The sequence below is a fragment of the Chrysoperla carnea genome, chromosome 3, assembly GCF_905475395.1.
Source record: "Chrysoperla carnea chromosome 3, inChrCarn1.1, whole genome shotgun sequence".
NCBI classification, from domain to species: domain Eukaryota; kingdom Metazoa; phylum Arthropoda; class Insecta; order Neuroptera; family Chrysopidae; genus Chrysoperla; species Chrysoperla carnea.
In genome coordinates, this window is record NC_058339.1 from 90056609 (window position 1) to 90078645 (window position 22037).

Consider the following 22037-nt stretch of genomic DNA (forward strand, 5'->3'; position numbering starts at 1 on the left):
TATATTTTTGTTAATTTGGGAGTAAAATTACCTTACACAATTATTTTTATTCAAATCGAGAAAGAAAAAATTTATACCAAAAGATTCCTTGAAAATCGTGATATAAATAACTCTTTATATAGGCAATATTTCGATCTAAACAACTCATTAGTTGCATACTCTAAAAACTCGCTATTCCAAACATAGATACCTAACTAAAAAGAAGAGTGCAGCACTTGATGAGGTCGCCATTGTTGGAGTTGGAGGAAAATAAATGCAACAGTGAGTATGGCTACTACATATTTCACAAATAGATGGTGCTGAAAGCGACCATCACTAGCGCCACCACTTGATTGTTCAATAAAACACCCATACTTAGCTAAAGCATTGAACCATGTAAATAAATACGATACAGTCTAGTAAACGCTGATAGTATAGATGTCAATTTGTGAAACTAATGAAAAGTTGAATCAAATAAGTTGAAGTATAAAGTGAGACGTTTATCTGTCAAAAAATTGTTTTATTATCAGTGAAACTTGAGTTTTACTTACATTCTTATTTTGTTAATTATTTCTTAGAACATGGTTTGTAATAGGTAATGGATTCACAGTCACAAAATGCGCTTGTAATTGTACAATCAAAGTTTTCGTGGGATGAAAATGTTAAAAATGTATCCTTTTTCACTTTATATTCCATTTTTCGGAAGTTTTCAAGTGCTGTATTTTTCTTAAGTATCTATGTTTAGGTATATATAGGTGCGATTATTTCAGAAAGTCACGAACAAGAAAAACGAATTCTTGCAATAGTTGAAAAAAATGGATCGTTAGGATTTTTTGTAATAATCAGTACTCGTAGTGAGCCTACAAGTATTTCGGATTTAACTATTGAACGTGCAATTCCCATTGATCGTGATTTTAAATTTGAAATAGGTTCGTGTTTTTTATTTTCACGATTTCAGTTGTCAATTGTATAATCTTCATCCAGTTTCATAGTATATCTCTGTGTCAAAAAAACGCACGCCTTCATACAGAGTATATAGGGTGTCACAAAAAGGTCTTTACAACGCTCTACGACATGTAGCTTAGCTCAAAATAAGTCGATTTAGCTAAACATGCCCTCGTAAAAGATGCTCCGTTTTGGCGCTATACGCACGGATAGCGCGACTTTGATGAAATATGGTGTAGTGACACTGTTTTTCATACAAAACAAATCATACCAACCTTAAGTAATATCAATTCATGGGCGTAAAATGTGGGAGTTTATGGTAGCTATAAAAAAGATTTCAAAATTAAAATTTCAAAAGCGTTCAGCACCAAAACGGAGCCACTTTTACAAGGGCATGTTTAGCTAAATAGACTTATTTTGAGCTAAGTTATTTGTGGTAGTAATTTGTAAAGATCTTTTTTCGACAGCCTGTATATACTATAATGTGCGTTTTTTCTGACACAGATTATACATCTAAGTTTGCGTGAATCTATATAATTCGGCAAAATTTTAATCATAGTTTTTTATTTCCAGAAGATACCGAACCTTTATATCGGGACGCAAATTTAATTCCAATTGTTATAAAATCATCAAAAATAAAATTAAATATTTGCCTGGATTCAAGTATACCCGCGTCAGACTTTGGTACAGCATTATTTCAGTATTTAGATGGTAAATAAGACTTAAATTTTATTAGGACAGTTTTTATAGACTAAAATTTTTACTATTTTTCGCTCACAGCTCAAAATTGAGTAAACGTTTGTACATAAGGAAAGTGAATTTTTTTTTTCTTTAACCGGAAATTATTATCTTAAGCTTGCGGTTATTTTATTGTTTTTAGAAATAAAAATTAATAAACATCGTGATTATTCCTGGATACAGAAATATAACGGCATTCGATCCAACATGGAAAGTGGCAGCCTAAATCCTTTCAATCAGGCAGAAGTCGGAGAGGTAATGCTTTTTTAAAGATTAAACTAATTTTAGATCCTAAAAGGTAAGAGATAGAAAAACACTTTTAATTAGAAAGTTTATCCTCATAAAAAAACTAATATTTTTTATTTAATACATTTTTTCGAAAAACGCCAGCTATCGGAATGCAAAGTGTTAAAGTGTTCTATCTCTTACCTTTTATGATCTAAATTAAACTATTAAAGCGACCCGCAAAACTAGACCCAATCTGATATCAGAACATGATATCCCCCATCAACTCTGGTGGATACATCTTCTGCCGATAGTCTAATTTAGTCTTGCAGTGTTCTGATAAACAATTCTAGCAGAAGTTAATTCTAAAAAATTCTAAAATATTTTGAAAAAGTATGAAAAAAAGCAAATTGCGTGTTTTTCAAGACCGGCATTCTTATTGGAACATCCTTTAGAGCAGCATTTCTAAATTTTAATAAACATATTATATAAACAGATCTGTGTTTAAAATGTCATGATAATTTTTTTGAAATAAAAGTTTTTAATTTTTCAGATGGACTCACCGGATATTGTTATTCCACGCCAGAAAATAGCTCAGGGATGTGTGAATGGAACAGCGCGTGATGCTATTTTTCGCTATCAAATGGCTATGAAAGAAAATGATTACACTCATTTACAAGATATTAGGTAATTTTCCTTATAAACTTGGAAAATGATTGGCATAAGACATAATTTTGTAATGAATGACTTAATTTATCTATGCCATCCATGCCATTCAAGTCGTAAAAATATCTACTTAGGGAGCATCCATAAACAACGTGGCCCGGTTAAGAGAGGAAGAGGATTGGTCCAAAAGCTACTCTGAGCTACGTTAAGGGAAGGTGGTAATGAAGTCAAGCTAATAATTTTCGCAAGTGTCCGCCTTCGATTATAAAAAAAAACTACGTTGCATTCGAAGGGCATAGAATAGGCTACGTCAGGTAGGCCACCTGGGAGAGTGGAGTTCCAAGGAGGCTGGAATTGAATCACGTTGTTTATGGAGGCTTCCTTATTTTAGTCAACATTGAAATACTTTTCAGCTTCCTCCGACATGAGCAAACTAAACAGAAAAGAATTACGTAGAAATAACTAAGCTGTATATTTTTCAGCGTATTGGTGGCGACATGGAATGTAAATGGTCAACCTCCGGTAAATGTTTCGCTACGGCCATGGCTTGCTGCTGATGCAACGCCACCCGATGTTTATGCAATTGGTTTCCAAGAATTAGATTTAAGTAAAGAAACATTCATATTCAATGAGACACGCCGCGAAGAAGAATGGCGAGAGGCTGTTGTTAATTCATTACATCCTGGTGCTCGATACCGTCAAGTGGCTTTAGTACGCTTAGTTGGTATGATGTTAATTGTGTTTGTACGCTATGAATTATTTTCATATGTTAGCAATGTTGCTACTGACACCGTTGGAACTGGAATTATGGGAAAAATGGTGAGTAATAGTTGTATAGTAGCGCTCAAATCTCAAATTAACTGATTGATTATAGATTTGGGAAATCGGAAATTGTCAAAGAATATGGACGGGAATTATTTTCTGTTTGTTTAGTCAGCGAAATTGTATTTGTTTAATTTTAACAGGCGAAATTACCCCTAAGTCTGCTTCCAAGCGTAGCTTTGTGAATCATTTCAGAAAGGCTGATAATTTTGGAAGTGGGTTAGCTCAATCGGATATAAGTTTTTGAATTCAATTTTTTTCTGATTGTGGATTCATTTCTTCATTTGAGAAGATTTTCAGATATTCTGAAATCAGTTTCCTGATGAGACATTGATGCAGAACATATTTAACATTATGTACTATCTACCCCCGCCCCTCATTACTATTGCGGACTATATCACAACGAATATGTTAATTTCAGAATACTTGTTGATTAAAACCAGTTATATCCTTTCTGAAATCAGTTTTAATTTGAGACAGGCGCTACGTCTTTGGCACTCTATTGGGGTCCCTGCTTCTGAAATGATTCACTAAAACTACGCGTGACCACAGACTAATCCTGACTTCTTATAATTTTTGCTTCTCGTGTTTTAGGGCAATAAAGGAGGCGTTGGAATTCGATTAGATCTCCATAACACCTCACTATGTTTTGTAAATTCACATTTAGCTGCTCATACCGAAGAAGTTGAACGTCGTAATCAAGATTACCACGATATTTATGCTCGCATGAGTTTCGTCCGTCCAAAACCGCATACAATTCGTGATCATGATCAAATTTATTGGTTAGGAGATTTGAATTATCGTATTACTGAATTATCAGCACGTGAAGTTAAAGAACGCTTGTCACGTGGTGAAATGGATTCAGTTTTGATCGCAGATCAATTAAATCAACAACATACTCAAGGGAAAGTGTTAACTGGATATACAGAAGGTCGTATAACGTTTCAACCGACTTATAAATATGATCCCGGTACGGATCATTACGATACAAGGTGAGTTTTGCCAGCATTTTTATTTTTTTGATTTTAATTTTTTTGGTATTGATTGTGTTATGGTGTTTAGTGAAAAAGCACGTGCGCCTGCATGGTGTGATCGAATTTTATGGAAAGGTAAAGGAATTGAACAAAATGCATATCGTAGTCATCCTGAATTGCGTATCAGTGATCATAAACCTGTTAGTGCTGTGTTTACATCTCAGGTATGTACATTCTTCTTAAATTGCTTTTGTTGAGTCTAACTAAACAAAAAACCGAAACTAAAATTTTTTTATGCAAATTGTAATAATATTTTTCAGATTCGTGTAATTGATGTAGCAAAATATCGCAAAATTCACGAAGAAGTTTTAAAAAAAATGGATAAATTAGAAAATGAATTTTTACCACAAGTCACCGTAGATCGTAATGAAATATTCTTTGGTACAGTTCGATTTATGGAACCCTTGGTCCAAGAATTAATTATTGCTAACACTGGTCAAGTGAGTAACATTATAGTCGCGTCAATGAATACATAAAAGAGTGCGTTCTCCATGAAATCGTAAACAGTTAGCAATAGGAAAGTTGATGGTATTTGATAAATAATTACATTTTACATCTACTATTGACATAAAATGTGTGCCAACTCCCAATTATCAATAAGTTTCATTAATATTGTTTTCAAGTAACTGTTCTCAAGTACTTCCAAGAAAAAACATTCATTGAGGCGACTATTATACAACTTTTTATTTAAAACATTTTCTCAACGTCTTTTTTTATCTTTTTCCCAGGTTCCTGTACAATTTGAATTTATAAAAAAATTAGATGATACCAGTTATTGTAAGGATTGGCTGCGAATCAATCCGTACAATGGCGAAATTAAACCAGGTACATCTTGTTTTAAATTTATGTGCTAGTTTCTATTATGTACATAATAAGGGAGCTCAAGATGGGATTTTAGTAACTCGAGCGAGTCAAATTAAAATATTCTAGGGAGTACTTCCCTAGTACTCCCTCCAAATATTAGCCCTAAATATGGGGGATCGTGCATAGGGCAGATGAACAGATTAGTAAAAACAAATTTCGATAGGTGAAGCAGAGGTCTCTAATAAAACAACTCCCTGTTTACAGATAATACAAATTTTTTCTGTTTTAGGCGAAAAATGTGATATAATGCTAGAAGTTCAATTAAAATCAGCCGAAGAAGAATTATACGATATTCTTGTGTTGCATTTAAATGGTGGGAAAGATGTTTTTATTACAGTCAAAGCAAAATGTCAGCGTTCATCATTTACAACTCCTCTTACACAATTATGTCGACTAGGTGTACCAGTAGCTTATGTCACGCCCAACCATCTTCAACAAATGGTGAGTAAAGAAGAGGTTAATTTTTCTTGAATTTCCCTGATTTTTATTATAATTTCTGGTATTTTACCAACCAAAGTAGTAATAGAAAATAAAGGTCGAATCCGTCTGTCCAATCACTTAGGTCTCTTCTGTACACTTCCAGGAACAAGTACATACCAGGAAAACCAGAAAAAAATTACCATTAACTTGAAAGGCAGAAAAGTCATATTTCGCCGCTGTATTCAAGGTCAAGAGACTCCAGACCATTCTTAAAGATCGAGTCCGCTTGTCGGAAAACAAAGACATATCAAGAAAGAAAAGAATTTAACCTAATACAAATTTTAATTGACCTAAAAATTTTCGACTATATTCTTTCTAAAAATCATTTTTCACAAAGTTTATTTAAAAAGTTAAAGTTCGTTAGAAATCCTATTTTTTTTAATAAATTTTCTATTTAGAAAAATGGTCCAAATTTATATGGAATTCCACGTGAACTATTTTTATTGGTGGATCATTTATATCGGCATGGTTTAAAAACACGTAATTTATTTGAACGTCGTGCGATACAAAGTGAGCTGATTCAAGTACGTGATTGGTTGGATTCAGATGGACCGGATCCTCCACCAACGCATGCCTATGTTGTGGCTGAAGCTTTATTGTTATTCTTGTTATGTACACCAGAACCTGTTATTCCACATCGATTACTTAATCAATGTATAGCGTCCGGTCCAACATATGCTCATTGTAAACAGGTAAATTATCTAAGGATGAATTTTTAGTTGAGACATAGTTATTGAAATAAATACCACAATACTCAAAATAAAATTGTATTAGGGATAAATACCACGATACTCGAAATAAAATTGTATAATTGTATTAATTTTAAATTGTATATTTGTTGTAAAATGTTGCAAAAAGTTTGGTGGTTTTGAGAAATTTATTTTTCAAATTTGTGATAATTTTTGTGTTACTGTAATTAACTGTGGTATTTATTTCAATAACTAGGTAAATTATCGTTTTGTTGACTCCCCTCCTCGTGCACATGAATCTTATTAAAACGCTTGGAGTTGACCTTGCTCCGACTATGATTGGAGCAATCATATATTCGAATCCCCTATATTCAGTTGTTGAAAGTTTGGTGATTTTTTTTAAAATTTTAGATTGTGTCACAATTGCCAGAAGTAGAGCGTAACGTATTTTTATACGTTTGTCTCTTTCTTCAAGAATTACTTCATTATAGTGCAGATAATGGAGCTGATGCCAAAACATTGTCAACTATTTTTGGTGATGTACTATTACGATCACCGATACCGAATCCAAAACCTCAGGCCAGTAGATCCAAAGCGGAATTTGTTCATCATTTTCTTGTCAATGACCATAGTGATTTAATTGCAATGAATCGTTAAGCATTAATAGAAGACCCAGTGTGTACTTATCACGCATTTTTTAAACATATAGTCTAGTCAACAAGCATTATTTTGGGACGAAATTGATCTAGTTTTCGGAAAATTATGATCAAGATGTCATTTGAGTCGAAATTATGTTTAGAAACTTTTCGGACACAATTGAAGATGTTGTGGTAAAAATTACAAAAGTTATAAACAATTTAATAACAAAAAGAAGGGGTTTGGCTTTTTTGCAGATATCTCGAAATCTATTAAAGATATTCGAAATTTAAAAAAAGATCCTAGAACAGCTGGTAATAGTCCTGCCATTGAGAATGCTGTTGCTCTGCGCTATTTTTCCTTTAAATTAAAATTATAAATATTGGTGATAGAGTTTCGGGAGGCAGAACTATTTTTTAAAAACAAATTTCTTTCTCTTTAAGGATCTTTTATTAAATTTCTGATATCTTTAATAGTTTCCGGGAACAAGGACGTGAAACTCGAGCGGAGAGGGGAGCAGGAAAAAAGGCGCCTATCTGGGCGAGATCTAGGCCTCGTTCGTTGAGTATTTTGCACTGCGCATCTGTCTGCCTTTTGTTTTCAATTAATTGAAAGTGATTCAAAACAATTTCAACTGTGTAAAAATCGCTTTCTCTCTCAAGACAGCCTGATGCGCAGTATAAAGTACGCAACAACTGATGGGTAGACTCCGCCCAGAAAGGCGCCGTAAATTCAGCCACGACCCTATATTCATTTGCGTTTTAAAAAATTTCAAATCAAATGAGACCTTGATCATAATTTCCCAAAATTGTACTTGTTAACTTTTAATATTCACAGGATTTTGTATAGTAGCATATGGAATATACTCAGCGCGACGTGTTTAGTATGAATTCTTTTCGTATTTCTCTCACGTGAATTTTATGAATTTTTAAATTACGTTGAAGAAATTGGAAAAAAAAAAACATACTTTTCTGTAATTCGACACGAAAAAAAGAAATTGAATTCAAAAAAATTTTATTAATCTTTTGGAAAGCTTTTGAATTTAACCCTTCAGGTTGATCTTCTTTCCAATCATTACTATTGAGATAAGGAAAATCTCACGCTGTTGGGAAATAGTACAGTAAAAGATGTTACAAAAATCGGCCGGTTCAAGAAAATGAATTAACCTCCCTTGCATTTCGCTAAAACCTGGTGGAATGTACTTCTTAGGTGCGAGCGGCTTATTTCATTTTCCTTAATTTATATAAAGATAGTCTTTGACTGTACTGCGGTCCGATATTTTAGAAAATAAAAAATGGATGAAAAATTTGGGATCATTTGATACAATATTAACTAAATCGTAGAATCTCCATTTTTTTTAGAATCTAATCAAAATAATAACCAAATTAAATACATTTTTTTAGAGTTTTTTAAAATTTATAGTTTTGCGACCAAGCGTGGTTTTAGTGAGTCATTTGTCATTTTAGAAAGTCTAAAAATTTCCCACATCGCATCCTCAATTGTAAGCCTATTTCGCCTTCTTAAAGCTGTTCCACTTCAATAGAGTGCCAAAGATATATCGCCTGCCTCAAGTTTGGACTGATTCCAAAAAGGGTAAAACCGGTTTTAATTGACAGTCGATAAACGAGTCTAAATAGTTCGCAACCCTAAATATGTACGTTTTCTCATCAGGAAACTCATTTCAGAAGACTGAAAATTTGCTCAAATGAAGAACTATGCTTAAAAATCATATCGTCCGCAATATGGGGGGGGGGGGTTGTTGCTGTTGTTTGGTTTGTGGAATAATAACCTCCCACCTACATTCGGCCGATCTCACACCGACTACATTTCTTTAGAATTTCTGTCGATTCGATTCTACCCTTTCTGGAATCAGTTCAAACTTTAGACAGACAATACATCTTTGCCTCTCTATTAGGGCTAAAGTTCTTTCTGAAATAACTCACTAAAATTACGCTTGGCCACAAAACGGTTATAATCATATCCTATACAAAATTTTTTGGATGTTTTAATTAAAAAAAAAAAAAAAAAATAGGGAACATGGAAAAAAATGTTTACCGTGCTCAATATTTTCTCAAAAATTGAGTTCGTCAAAAGATTTTAATATTCATTATCTAAAAATTAGATATTTTACTTCTCAAATGCATCTTTTTTTTGACGGACTTTATCCAATATATGTTACCCCTAAAGTACTAAATGCAATTTCAATTTCAACCGGTTAATAACCGTTTATTTTGAATTCAAATAGTATTTCGTAATTTAAGCGTAACATTTTTTTAATGTATTTTTAAAGAGCTTTAAATAATCCAAAAAAATATCATTCAAAATGACAGTATCATCATATTAGGAATTGAATTATATTTTATCTTAATTTTTTTTGTTTGATTTTTGCTAAATGTGTAGTTAAATATAGGGAAAATAAAAATTTCTTTCCCGTCTTCCATTTTTTTATTTGCGTATAGAAAAAATTATATTTTTGATAAAATTAACCAAAAGAAAAACAGGAAAGAGATTCAATTTTTATAATACAAACAAGGTGTTTTTGTTTCATCACTGTCTTGCAATATACAGAGTCAAAGTAACATCAATTTGACTGTCCTAACGCTTTTTAAAGTTATACTTCCTGCGTGACGCGAAAAATATATGTTGAAGTAAGCTACAAGTTTTTAACGCCATGCAGTAAGTCGATAAACGGAATGTAACAATAGACAAGGGTAGATAGATGGTAGTTTAAGTGCCATCTACGAGCACAATAAATAGGTAAACTACAGTATGTATTATTTGTTTACATTGTTTATAAATTATTGTATTTGTTACTACCGACTAAGAAGTATAATTTTTAAGACGTTTCATCTGCACTTATTTAAGGTTTTAACCTCAAGCAAATAAACAAACTGAAAGTTGCAGAAACATGAAATGTTTGATATTATTCGATTCTTTTTTTTCGTAATAAATTTTTTGGGTCAAAATTAGGTAATTTTGACCCAAGAAATTCAAAAATCGAGTTTATTTGGGGATTGGCCCAGTAATTTTCGGATCGATTTCCGGTTTTATCTCGAGAATTATTCGCCCAATCGTTAAATGAAACCGATTTTTGTATTTTTTGGGTCAAAATTACCTTATATACAGAGTTTTATCGAAATTGGAGACGATAAATTTGTATCGATTTTTTGCAATTTTTTCAAGGGGTACCCCTTAGAAAAATTCGAAAAAATCGTAAAAAATTATTTGTTTTGGAATTTGATGAAACTCAGTTTATAAGGTAATTTTGACCCAAGAAATTAAAAAATCGACTTTATTTGGCGATTGGCCCAGAAATTTTCGAAAAAAACGATATTTCTGATCGATTTCCGGTATTATCTCGAGAATTATTCGCCCAATCGTTAAATGAAACCGATTTTTGTATTTTTTGGGTCAAAATTACCTTATATACAGAGTTTTATCGAAATTGGAGACGATAAATTTGTATCGATTTTTTGCAATTTTTTCAAGGGGTACCCCTTAGAAAAATCCGAAAAAATCGTAAAAATTTATTTGTTTTGGAATTTGATGAAACTCAGTTTATAAGGTAATTTTGACCCAAGAAATTCAAAAATCGAGTTTATTTGGCGATTGGCCGAGTAATTTTCGAAAAAAAACGATATTTCCAATCGATTTCCGGTATTATCTCGAGAATTATTCGCCCAATCGTTAAATGAAACCGATTTTTGTATTTTTTGGGTCAAAATTACCTTATATACAGAGTTTTATCGAAATTGGAGACGATAAATTTGTATCGATTTTTTGCAATTTTTTCAAGGGGTACCCCTTAGAAAAATTCGAAAAAATCGTAAAAAATTATTTATTTTGGAATTTGATGAAACTCAGTTTATAAGGTAATTTTGACCCAAGAAATTCAAAAATCGAGTTTATTTGGGGATTGGCCCAGTAATTTTCGAAAAAAACGATATTTCGGATCGATTTCCGATCGATTTACCTATACCAGAATTTTTTTCGTAGCATCAATATTTTTAAGCGTTACAAACTTGGGACTAAACTTAATATACTATGTATATTTCATATATACATGGTATAAAAATCATGATAATTTTTTAGATATAATTTCAGAACCATTTTTTGAATTCTACTCAACATTTTATAACCTACAATTTTCAGCTTGATTTTATTTTTTTGGGAGAGGTTTATTGAAAAAAACAACTGTGGAAAAGATTTATGATAAAACGAGTGGTTTTAAATTGTGTAGTTATTTCTTGTAGAAGTGTTGATGCAATAAACCACTAAAAGTCTAAAATTTCTTGTTGAGAATCTGCTCGTTTCAAAAGTATCCAAATGTCTTATTTGCTTGGAGTAATTAGGACCATATTTTCATAATTTAAAAAAAAAATTAATAACATTATGTAAGTAAAAGTAAAAATGCTGTATATTTTTTATGTAACATTTATTTTGTAATTATTAACATATTTATGCACTACTTTGTGAATAAAAAACAACTGATTTAAAAAACAAAAATAAATCTTTTTTATACACGAATCATTTTAAAAACCTTTGGATGTAAGCCATTGTTTGATGGCTGTCACATGATCCCCTTTAAATTTAATTTCCCCGCTTAATTCATTTACGTAAGTTGGTATAAGTTTTTGATTTTTAGTTTCTTGTAAATACGATTTTAATTCATTCTCTAATTGCCAAATATCACCTTTAATACGTTTCACGGATGTTAAACGTTTTGTGCCACGATAAGTTACGTCTAAGTAAACTGGTTGCATGAAATTTTTGCTACGTTTTATAAAATATGGATGGTTTTTTGCTGCATCTGTAAGAAAAATCGTAATTAACATAGCAATAATAGTTGAGGAAATCTACCGGATATTGATAATCAATTTGAAAAATTTTGGGAGATGCCCTACCAATTGGGCCATTCGAGCTCAATCGAGAGTTGAAAAAATTGCACTCTATGTCTAGAGCTCGAATGGCCCAATTGGTAGGGCGCTTGGCATGAATCCAAGAAGTCCGGGTTCGAGTGTATTTTTTTAATTCTCTTTAATTTCTCAGATAAATTTTAAAAAAATGAAAGAATTGAGTTTAAATTCTGGAAAAGGATGTAACTTATGATCATAAAAAAGAGTGGTTAATTATTATTCTTCTTAATCCGATCAATAGAAGCAAAGATATTCAAGAAAACGTCACCAAAGAAAACAATGTACTGATAAATTGTTCCAAAACCGCGTGCAGAAGGTCGTGCGGATCGTTCCGGAACCGGAAAACTACTTTTTTGTATTTTTTGCAATGAAAAAATACAAATTAAAAAAAAAATTAGTCTTCTCTCAAAATTTTTCGAATTGATCATCAAAATCCGGTAGATTTATCCAACTATAATAATATAAAAGAGGGGTACCGAAAATGGGTTCGTAGCACCTAGACCGAAGAATTCTCTGTGCCCTACTTAAGAACAACCTCACTCTAAGACGAGACGTCACCATATAAGAGGTGCTATTTAAAACAGATGAAGTTATAAGATTCTGACTAGGCCAGATGCCGTACAGAAAGTCCACAGCTTCTCCGCCAGAATTGCTCCCAGGAATGATGGATCCAAGGCTTTGGACTAAGAAGCAGTAGGAAACATGGTGATTTTTGTGATAATTTAAATATACATAAGCGAAATACCACCAATTGACTAAGTCAACATTAAAAACTACTTTAGCCGATCTTAAAAATTATTTCACGTATAGAAAGCTAAATAATCAGCGAGTAACATGGGCTGTTTTCAATTTCCTCTGTCCGCAAGAAGTTGAAATGACACCCCCCTGTAACAGATGCGAGCATAATATCAATTACTCAAAAATGAATATTACCTGAAGGCATACTCCATCCTGAAGGATATTCATCTTTTAATTTTGGTGTTGGTACAATCTTCGGTGGTAATAAATCTTCAACATATTTCCATTCTTTGGGATCATTTGTAACTTCATACTCAGATATATATTGACTTAAATCTCCAACAGGTTTCGACGCACGAAAGCTTCCACATCTTACAATCTACAATTTTAACAGTTCTGTTACTTTTCTATAAAACGTTTGTTTTTATGAAATTCAATATTTACCTGAGTTTGAAAGCTTTTTGAAAATAATAAATTTTGTGCTGTAATTAGAGCTCTCGAATTCATGTTTAGGTTAACCTATAAATTTATTTATTAATTACCAAAATATCTTACTAATTTACTAATTTTAAATTTCGTATTGCATTGTATTTAGTTTTCTTTTAAAATATTTTACTATTTTCGATCAAGCTTATAAAAATTTGAACTTATTTAATTTAAAACCACAAAATAAGTCCTAAAATTGTTATATACCTAATTTAAATCAAAAGATGTCGCTCTTCTAAACATGTTGCACCAGGGTGTATCATTCGCTAGAAGGCTGTATAGATGTCTCTGTAAACAGTCAGTTATAATATAAATACGCAACTTGAGCACTTTTTATCATAGGAGCTCCGGGAAATTGGCACTCAAAATAATAGATGTCACTACAGTAAATAGTTTCTAAAGTAAACAACATAGGCAATAAGTGTTACAGAAACGTTGTATGTAAGATATAGGTAAATGCTTATAGACTTGGCTTTGCTAATATCCTCTAAGCAATGTGTCTATCCTCGATAAATAAACAAATTAACGAAAATTTCTTTTGAAGTGTCATCAATATAAATATTTTTCGTCTATTTATTATTTATGATAGAAGAATGGTTGATTATCTTGAGTGGAATAATCAGGCCTGCATTTACTTATTGAGCCACATAATCTAGGCGGAAAATTTTGAGGGCGGTAAATTGATCGAAAATTCAAAATATTTTTGGGTACATGTGAATTTGATCTTCCCCCATGGATGATTTCTTCCCTTGGATGATTTCTGTGCACAGGTCTGATTTTTTGAATTTTCCGCCAAAGTGATATTTATGGGGATATTTTGTCTGGAGATATCGACGTAAGCGACCGATTGTTTTCATATAAAGGACATTTAAACAATTAACTATTTTAGTTGTTATTATATATCTTGTTTTGTTTCATAAAATATAAATGAATTCAATTTTTTTAGTACAGATTTATTTACAAGTTCACACGCACTTACAAAACACAACACATATATAAATCCCAAAGCACTTTAATAGTACATATATATATATAAGGTTGCAGTTCCTGAGGGATAAACATTTGGATAATGGTGTAAAAATAACGTTTTTGAGTATGCAAAGTGCATGTTATATTATGCGTCAATCGTGTGTCTTTTAGCATTCCCACTTTGTGTCATTCAATATCTTAATAATTTTTCTGTGTAAGTAATGGGTCTTCCAACAAGAAGTGCCATTTTAAATATCCCACTTTTTTCCGTTGTCAACATACAATTGTCATTTGATGACGTTTGACAAGGAAAAACTATGAAATTTTCTGATATGGATCGATACACACACACACAACGCATTGAAGTACGGAAAATTCACAACAAAAATCGTGAAAATGTCGCGAACACGATTCCTAAACTTCGTACTGGTTTTGAGTGCCTTCTCCCACAGCTATAGTGAAATTAATTGATAAACTCGAACGTCTTAGACAATTTAGTGAAGCAAATTTTCCAACTCGTGCCCGTTCCGATAGCTCAACTGAAAATATCGCAGATGTATAGCTGTTCCTAGTTTGCCCATTTCGAGATGATTATAGGATTTGGACCTATCCACAGCCACTTTGCACCGTATTTTGTAAAAAATTTTCCTTCGATTACATGCTTATAAGGTGCAGTTGACACAAGACTTGAAGCCGTTAGACCATGTAAGACGCCCGCGCCGTACCTTCACTGATTAAGTATTGGAAATGCATGATTTCCCAAACAAAATTATTCTGAGTGATGAGACTCATTTTCACCTGCCTGGATACGTGAATGAGACGTGGATATTTTTTTAAGCTGAAATTTTCCTTAACTTACTTTTTTAGTCGCCGAACAAAGAAAGGGGTGATATAAGTGTGACCGCTATGTATGCCTGTCTGTGTGTCTGCCAGTGGCATCGTAAGGCCTGAACGGATGAACCGATTTGAATTTTTTGTTTCGTTTGAAAGGTAATTTAATGGGAAGTGTTCTTAGATACGTTTCAAGTGCGAGTTTAGGATTCCGTACTCGAAAAATTAATCAGCGATTTTTAAAATTTTGCATATTTCACTTGTTAGGGTTTTTATTTCTTTATAAAAAAATGACATTATTGGAAATATGATCCGGTTTGATCTGAAACAATCAAAATCGATTTAACGGGTAAAATAAACTTTGGAAATGCAAAGTATACGATGAATTTGTACTGGAAACTTAAATAAAATTAGAATGTGTGACAATTAGTAACCGGTAAACAATTACATCCGTAAGACTTCCGATATAGTTATAGTCGTGTGGCCGTAACGTGCACGCATACAACACTCAATTCATCATGCAATTCTTTTCAATTCGATAATCACATGTAGATTATTATATAAAATTATATTTCAATTTATTCATGATATAGGATGTTATGAAAAATTATGTTTTTAACAATCTGGCAGTACACTCTAAATTGTTTTTAAATAGAAATAAAAAATTTTATCTCTAAATTAATTAAATAAATTTAGATAGCATCTAAAATCACTAGTAACAAGATTTATGTAATTATTTATAATTACTTATAGTTATGAATATTCGTCGTTTGACCTTTTCGAGACTGATTACTGTCGTTTGACTGATCGATTCTGTTAGAACTTGAGAAAATGAGACGAAATTTAAGAGTAAAATTTTTCGAAATATACCATAATCCTGTATTGTTATATGTTCAAAACGCAAACTATAAAAGCTCAAATTCATAAATTCAACACCGTAAGGAGTATTAAAAAATTACCTGCTTATAAAGGGAATTCATATACACGATTTAAAGCTGATCCTAAGAAAACGTGATTTTTTGGGAAGGCCGCATTTGATAACCTTGGAGTTGCAATCCGCCAACTCGCGACATAATAATTTGTACTAATTAAATCAAGAAGCGGTCCCGATTTCAGTAGTTCCAATTTAGGCTACCAGATGGTAATACTTGTTGCACTTACCATTTTTAAAGGCAAATCAAAATATTCAAATTGAAAGCATATAAATCCCGCCAACTGGCGATCAAAATTCGTACTAATTAAAATAAGAAATGAATCACTTTTTCAGTAGTCCCAATTTAGACCACAAGGTTACTTACCATTTGAATTTATCAATCCAGCTAGACAGCTGAAGTTTTGAAGATGCTGAAATCCAAAATGGTCGCCATTCAAATAAAAAACAAGTGAAAACAAACAATTGACTGAGTTAATTGTTGAAATACCATGTATAGTCAGTGTTGATTTCTTTATCACATTACACATACAAACATGTAACACATACATAACTGATAATCAAGTATAGTACATATTATAAAATTTCCGTCTAATTGGCGCCCTCACGGGTAAACAGTGATGTTTACGAAAAAATGTTTCAAACAAAAGTTGTTTAATTTTTGATAAGGAACATTTTTAACATTTAAACTTTTGTTCTATCTCTAACGGTTTACAAGATGGGTCCTACGGACCCAAGACCCAATTGACCTATGATGCTCATTTACGAACTTGACCTCACTTTTTACGTCCTGAGTACGCTGTAAAAATTTCAGCTCGATATCTTTTTTTTTTTTGTGAGTTATCGTGTCCACAGACGGACGGACGGACGGACAACCGGAAATGGACTAATTAGGTGATTTTATGAACACCTATGACAAAATTTTTTTCCTAGTATCATTATTATTAAGCGTTGCAAACTTGGGACTAAACATAATATACTATGTATATTTCATATATACATGGTATAAAAATCGATCATACTGCTACATTTTGTTTGATGGCACGGAACTCTTAGTGTGCAAGTCTGACTCGCTGCTTCTCAGTTTTATTTTGGATTAAAACCTGTTTTTCTAGTAACTTAAATCTTCATGACGTTTTATCGTAGACACTCTGTATACAGTGTTTATCCACATATCAAGTACCTTCTATGAATTAGTGTAAGGTGTCTAATAACATGTATAAATTCATATTCATATAAAAGGGTTCGTTCGTTTCTTGTCCTAAATATTTCCCCCAATAAATATTTTTTGAGTACCTAAAATGCAAATGAAGTTTGTACACATAATAATTATGATCATATTCAATAGCTAGCCGGTTATTTTCGAATTGAATACCTTTATCAAATCGTGTGTGTATTATAAAGTACGCACCCTCTGCTATCCTGCTTGCTCCCTCAACCCTGTCCAGTTCATGTATTTTAGTATTTTAAGGGTAGATTATTATTATTATTGTAATAATCATTTCATTGCTCATTTTTTATTTTGGGTAAACTTTAAATACTTATTTTTAACCCTCTATAAAAAATTAAATTATTTATGGTATTAAATTCATTTGAATTGGTGTACCTACCCTGGTGGAAAAATAATTTGAAGAAAGAATAAGTCTTAATAAGGTTTAGAAAACTCTGAAAAAGTATTAGAAACTATGAAAAAGTCTTAAGAACTCTGAATAACTCTGAATTTTTCAACGTTTTTGGACTAGTCTGAATAACTCTGAATTAGACTAGTCAAAAAAGGTTAAGTAATTCTTAAGACTTTTTCAGAGTTTCCAAGACTTTTTCAGAGTTTTCTAAGATTTATTAAGACTTATTTTTTCTTAAAATATTTTTTTACCAAGGTATGTAAAAAAGTTCTTAAGATTTATTTTTTTTGTTTATCAATAATTTCTTACTGAAAATTGATCCAAAATTTTGGGAGTTTATTTTAATCTTCGAAAAAAAATTTCCTAAGGAATCCAATAAAAGTAGTGTGTTTTTCTACAAAGACCATTTTTGTTCAAATTGAATGAACAACCGCACAAAAACCTAGATTTTTGCCATTAAAATTATTGTCTAAACTATTCGGTTTACAAAAAAAGATTATAAAGAATAATTTTCTAATTTGAAGCGTTCATCTAATGTTTGTCAGTTTTGAAACAGAAACTAACATTTTTCTCGATTAAATTTATTTATATAGTTTCAAGCATATGACAACTTAAAAAAAGCATCCTGTACTTATACCATACCTCATACGAGTGAGGTTTCAAAAAAATTTTTGGAAAAATTTTATAGAGGGTGGACCATTTTAATATATGAATCTGAATATTAAGCCAGAGGCGCCATCCTATTAAAAAATGATCTCAACTAAAATTGTAGAGTTTGATGGGACATCATGTTCTGACATCAGATTTTATCTAGTTCTTCGGGTTTCTTTAAGGATGTATGAGCATATGACAACAATGTTTGATTTAAAGGCTCAAAATTTGTTTGTAGGTAGTCTTTTACTCAAAGAATATGTGGTTAAAATTTCAGCTTAGGTAACCGTGCAAATTTTTAAGAAAAAAGTCATTAAAAATCGATATAAAATACATTGGCTCTTATGGAGGAAACTCAAAAAACGACATATTTTGGAAGTTTTTGATAATTTTCATTTGGAATGAATGAAAACAAATTTAAAAAAAACTTTTTAATAGAAAGTAAACATATTAGCAATGAATTAGAAAAGAAAAAAACTAAGTGTCACCGTCCATATAAGGGATGTAAGAGCAGGGTAGATTAAGGGTTGAAATTATTTTTATCTTATTTTCAACTTTGATGATGAATTTTGTTATAACTTCATGAATGTAGACGAAAAATAAGAATAAAATTTTTCGATATGTGATAATTATTAATTTTCGATATTTTGAAAATTAAGCCAGATATCGAAATTAATTAATAATATTATTCTTACTTTTCGCCTTATATCGTCAAGTAACAATATAAATTTATCATCAAAATTGAAAATATCTATTTTTAAATTTGTGCCCCCACTACCATGCTCATACATCCTTAATAGCCAATATAGATCTTAAATGGTAAGAGATAGGATAACACTTTAAATTAGAAGGTTGATCCTCATAAAAAAACTCACATTATTCATCTAAACCATTTTTTCGAAAATCGTCAGCTATCGGAGGAAATGCGACTTAAAAATATGTCATATGTCAATTTCCCATTGCTTCTATCTGGATCCGTATTTGCATATAGTATACTAGCTGGGAACTACCCGCTTTGCTGGGCAACATCCCCACTTGCACCCCTCCCTCCACATTTCCTTGCGTTGGATAACAGCTTTGTAATGTACACGTCATGCTCTTTTATTTGATACCCCACTTAGGTATATTTGTAAATATTCGATATTTCCTTCCCACTTTCTCGCTACACCTTTCTACCCTCCGAAGGTTAAAGAAATTTCTAAATGTAATTTAAAACATTCTGACCAAGTTTTGAACTATTAAAAGCCATAATTGAAAAATATGAATTTTTTATTCATGAACACCCCCGCAACCCCCTTGTGGGTGGAATTTCGTAAAATCCGTTCTTAGCTGACCTCTACTTGGCAAAAGGAATATTCCTGCCAAATTTCAAGTCTCTAGGTCTTATAGTTCCAGAGATATCGTGATGAGTGACTATCTATATCTATAGAAAGTCTCCTATATATTTATAGAAGATGAGATGTCGCCATAGTAACCAATCTTAAAACATATTTATGACATATTCAAAATATGTCATAAAAATTTTTACAAAATTTATCCAATTTTTTTTTTATAATTTAATAATAAAAACAATCCATAAAAAAATTTTAGAATGTCTGAAAAACTAAAAAACTATGACTGTAAAATTTCATGTCAAGCTATCCCAGCTGATGGTAAAATTCAGTCCATTAATAAATACATAATCTCTAATTGTTTAAAAGCGAACGAAATTTTGCAAGAACTTAAAATAACTTTCGTTTGGAACTTACGATCTCAATAGATATCAGTATATACAAGGTGTTTATATCTCTTCCTTTTTTAGGTCGTTGTATGTGTTTATGTGATGACAGATCAGTTTTTCAAGTTGCGCTTTGGATTCAAACAGCTGCCATGTTTTTAATAGTCTATACATATTTGTTATTTATATTCTTGCAAGTCGATGAATAGATCTGGGCTGTGGCATTTCATTTCATTCGCTGTATTCGGATCTGTTTTGAAGTGTGTTTTTGTGTTTGTAAGCATATATAAATATTTGTGAATAAATTTTTTTTCCTTGTTGTAAAGATATTTATATTTATATTCGGTGTTTATGTCATTGCGATATCGTTTCCCAATCGACAACTGCTCCATATCGTATGAATAATGTAATATATCTAGATTTATGTTGCTTCAAACTATGAATATATGCCTCTTTCTATTTACTTTTTGTATTGCCTTCTACCATTTATATTCGATATTCACCATCTTTGAATAGATATCTCCTCGAAAATATATCTTATATTTGTGTTATATTTGAGTTATTTTTATATATATTTTTTTTGTAATCTACTGAATGACGTGTCGTTTTACAAATAAAGGACTTCAAGAATTATATTTAGAATTTCAGATTCGAAAATTTGTCATTAGGCGAATTTTCTTAAAAAAAGCAGTAACACAATTAACCATACTTTTATTTAACTATGTCACCATAGCGGCTATAGCACAAGCCCATGCTGAAATTTTTCGGTTAAAATGACCGCCACGAAACATGTTGAAAAAATGCTCCTATATGAAAAACTAAGTTTAAGCACTGGGGCGTCAATTTTGCGCGCTACAGGTGTGTACAGGTGAAGATATGGATGTCACATCCATTAGTATCTCACCCCTGCATCAGTCATTTATGTTATTCGCTTCGAATACTTATGTAGCGATAGTATGCAGCAACGCCGTATATATTTGCTTGTGCAGGGGTCAGATACCAAGGAATGTGACATGCATATTTTCACCTGTACGGCGCAAAACTGACGCCATGGTGCTTACACTTACTTTTACTTCCTGGTGTGTCATTTCACCCGAAAAATTTCAGCATGGGCTTGTGGTTTATATGAATTTTGAATGGCCCGATATGGCCATAATGGTCCAAATGCTGAGCTTTTCAACAATTTTTCACTAGGTAATAGACTACAAGCCCAAGCTAAAATTTTTTGAGTGAAATAACCTACTATGAATCATGTTGAAAAAGGTGCTCCTATACCTAAAAGTAAGTTTAAGCACCATGTCGTCAGTTTTGCGCGATACACTTGAGTACAGATGAGAATATGAATGTCACACCCCTTGGTGTCTCACCCCTGCACCGGCGAATATGTAGGTACGACGTTGCTGGATGCCAACTCTGCATAAGTATTCGAAGCGAGTTACATAAATGCCGTACATGGAACAGAGGTTTTAAAAATGCTGGAATTGAACCACGTAGTTTATGGACGCTTCCAATAATCATATACAAAAATGCATGTACCTTACTGGCAAAGAGATGATAACCTAGTTGAAGTACACTCTGTAATTTTGTCAGGATACGACATTATAATTTCCTGTGTTGTATCGGAATGTTGAAAATAAAGAAAGCAAACACATATTGATGTCGGGGAATAATTATAGTTTATTCAAAAATACCTTCAACATTCCAAAAAAATAATTTGATCTGTATATAATGGTTTGTCTTGCTATTTAGTGATTGTAGATTTGAACATTAAAACTACTATAAACAAGTGAAAAGAAACAATTGACTGAGTTAATTGTTGAAATACCATGCATAGTCAGTGTTGATTTCTTTATCACATAACACATACAAAAATGTATAGACAGTGTTGATGCGCAATCGTTTGTTTTTTTGACGTCACGTAAATAACAAAAGATATTCACTTTTAAATAGACACACACACAACTGATATTCCTATATTATTAATACATACTATAAAATTTGCACCTAATTAACGCCCTCGTGGGTAAACAGTGATGTTTAAAAAAAAATGTTTAAAACAAAAGTTTTTTATTTTTTTATAAGAAACATTTTTTACATT

General features: G+C 31.8%; 2 protein-coding genes across 4 annotated transcripts; one reads left to right on the forward strand and one right to left on the reverse strand.

Annotated features, from left to right (window-relative positions):
- Positions 1-558: 558 nt before the first annotated feature.
- Positions 559-9420, forward strand: LOC123294830 (inositol polyphosphate 5-phosphatase OCRL). 2 transcript variants are annotated; one of them, XM_044876000.1, is made up of 13 exons: positions 559-649; positions 725-908; positions 1498-1635; positions 1805-1917; positions 2441-2574; positions 3036-3372; positions 3970-4367; positions 4438-4573; positions 4670-4849; positions 5138-5234; positions 5503-5714; positions 6152-6445; positions 6854-9420. In XM_044876000.1, the coding sequence occupies exons 1-13, from the start codon at positions 578-580 to the stop codon at positions 7097-7099; spliced, it is 2541 nt and encodes an 846-aa protein (XP_044731935.1). In that variant the 5' UTR covers positions 559-577; the 3' UTR covers positions 7100-9420. The 2 variants fall into 2 exon arrangements, with proteins under 2 accessions (XP_044731935.1, XP_044731936.1); XM_044876001.1 differs by having other exon boundaries at positions 1501-1635.
- A 2135-nt stretch (positions 9421-11555) lies between these two features.
- LOC123295703 (probable 39S ribosomal protein L49, mitochondrial) lies at positions 11556-13489 on the reverse strand. Of its 2 annotated transcripts, XM_044877130.1 has the most exons (4): positions 13426-13489; positions 13177-13251; positions 12928-13111; positions 11556-11888 (listed from the first exon to the last, which is right to left on the reverse strand). In XM_044877130.1, the coding sequence occupies exons 2-4, from the start codon at positions 13237-13239 to the stop codon at positions 11611-11613; spliced, it is 525 nt and encodes a 174-aa protein (XP_044733065.1). In that variant the 5' UTR covers positions 13240-13251; positions 13426-13489; the 3' UTR covers positions 11556-11610. The 2 variants fall into 2 exon arrangements, with proteins under 2 accessions (XP_044733065.1, XP_044733063.1); XM_044877128.1 differs by lacking the exon at positions 13426-13489 and having other exon boundaries at positions 13177-13320.
- Positions 13490-22037: the final 8548 nt, after the last annotated feature.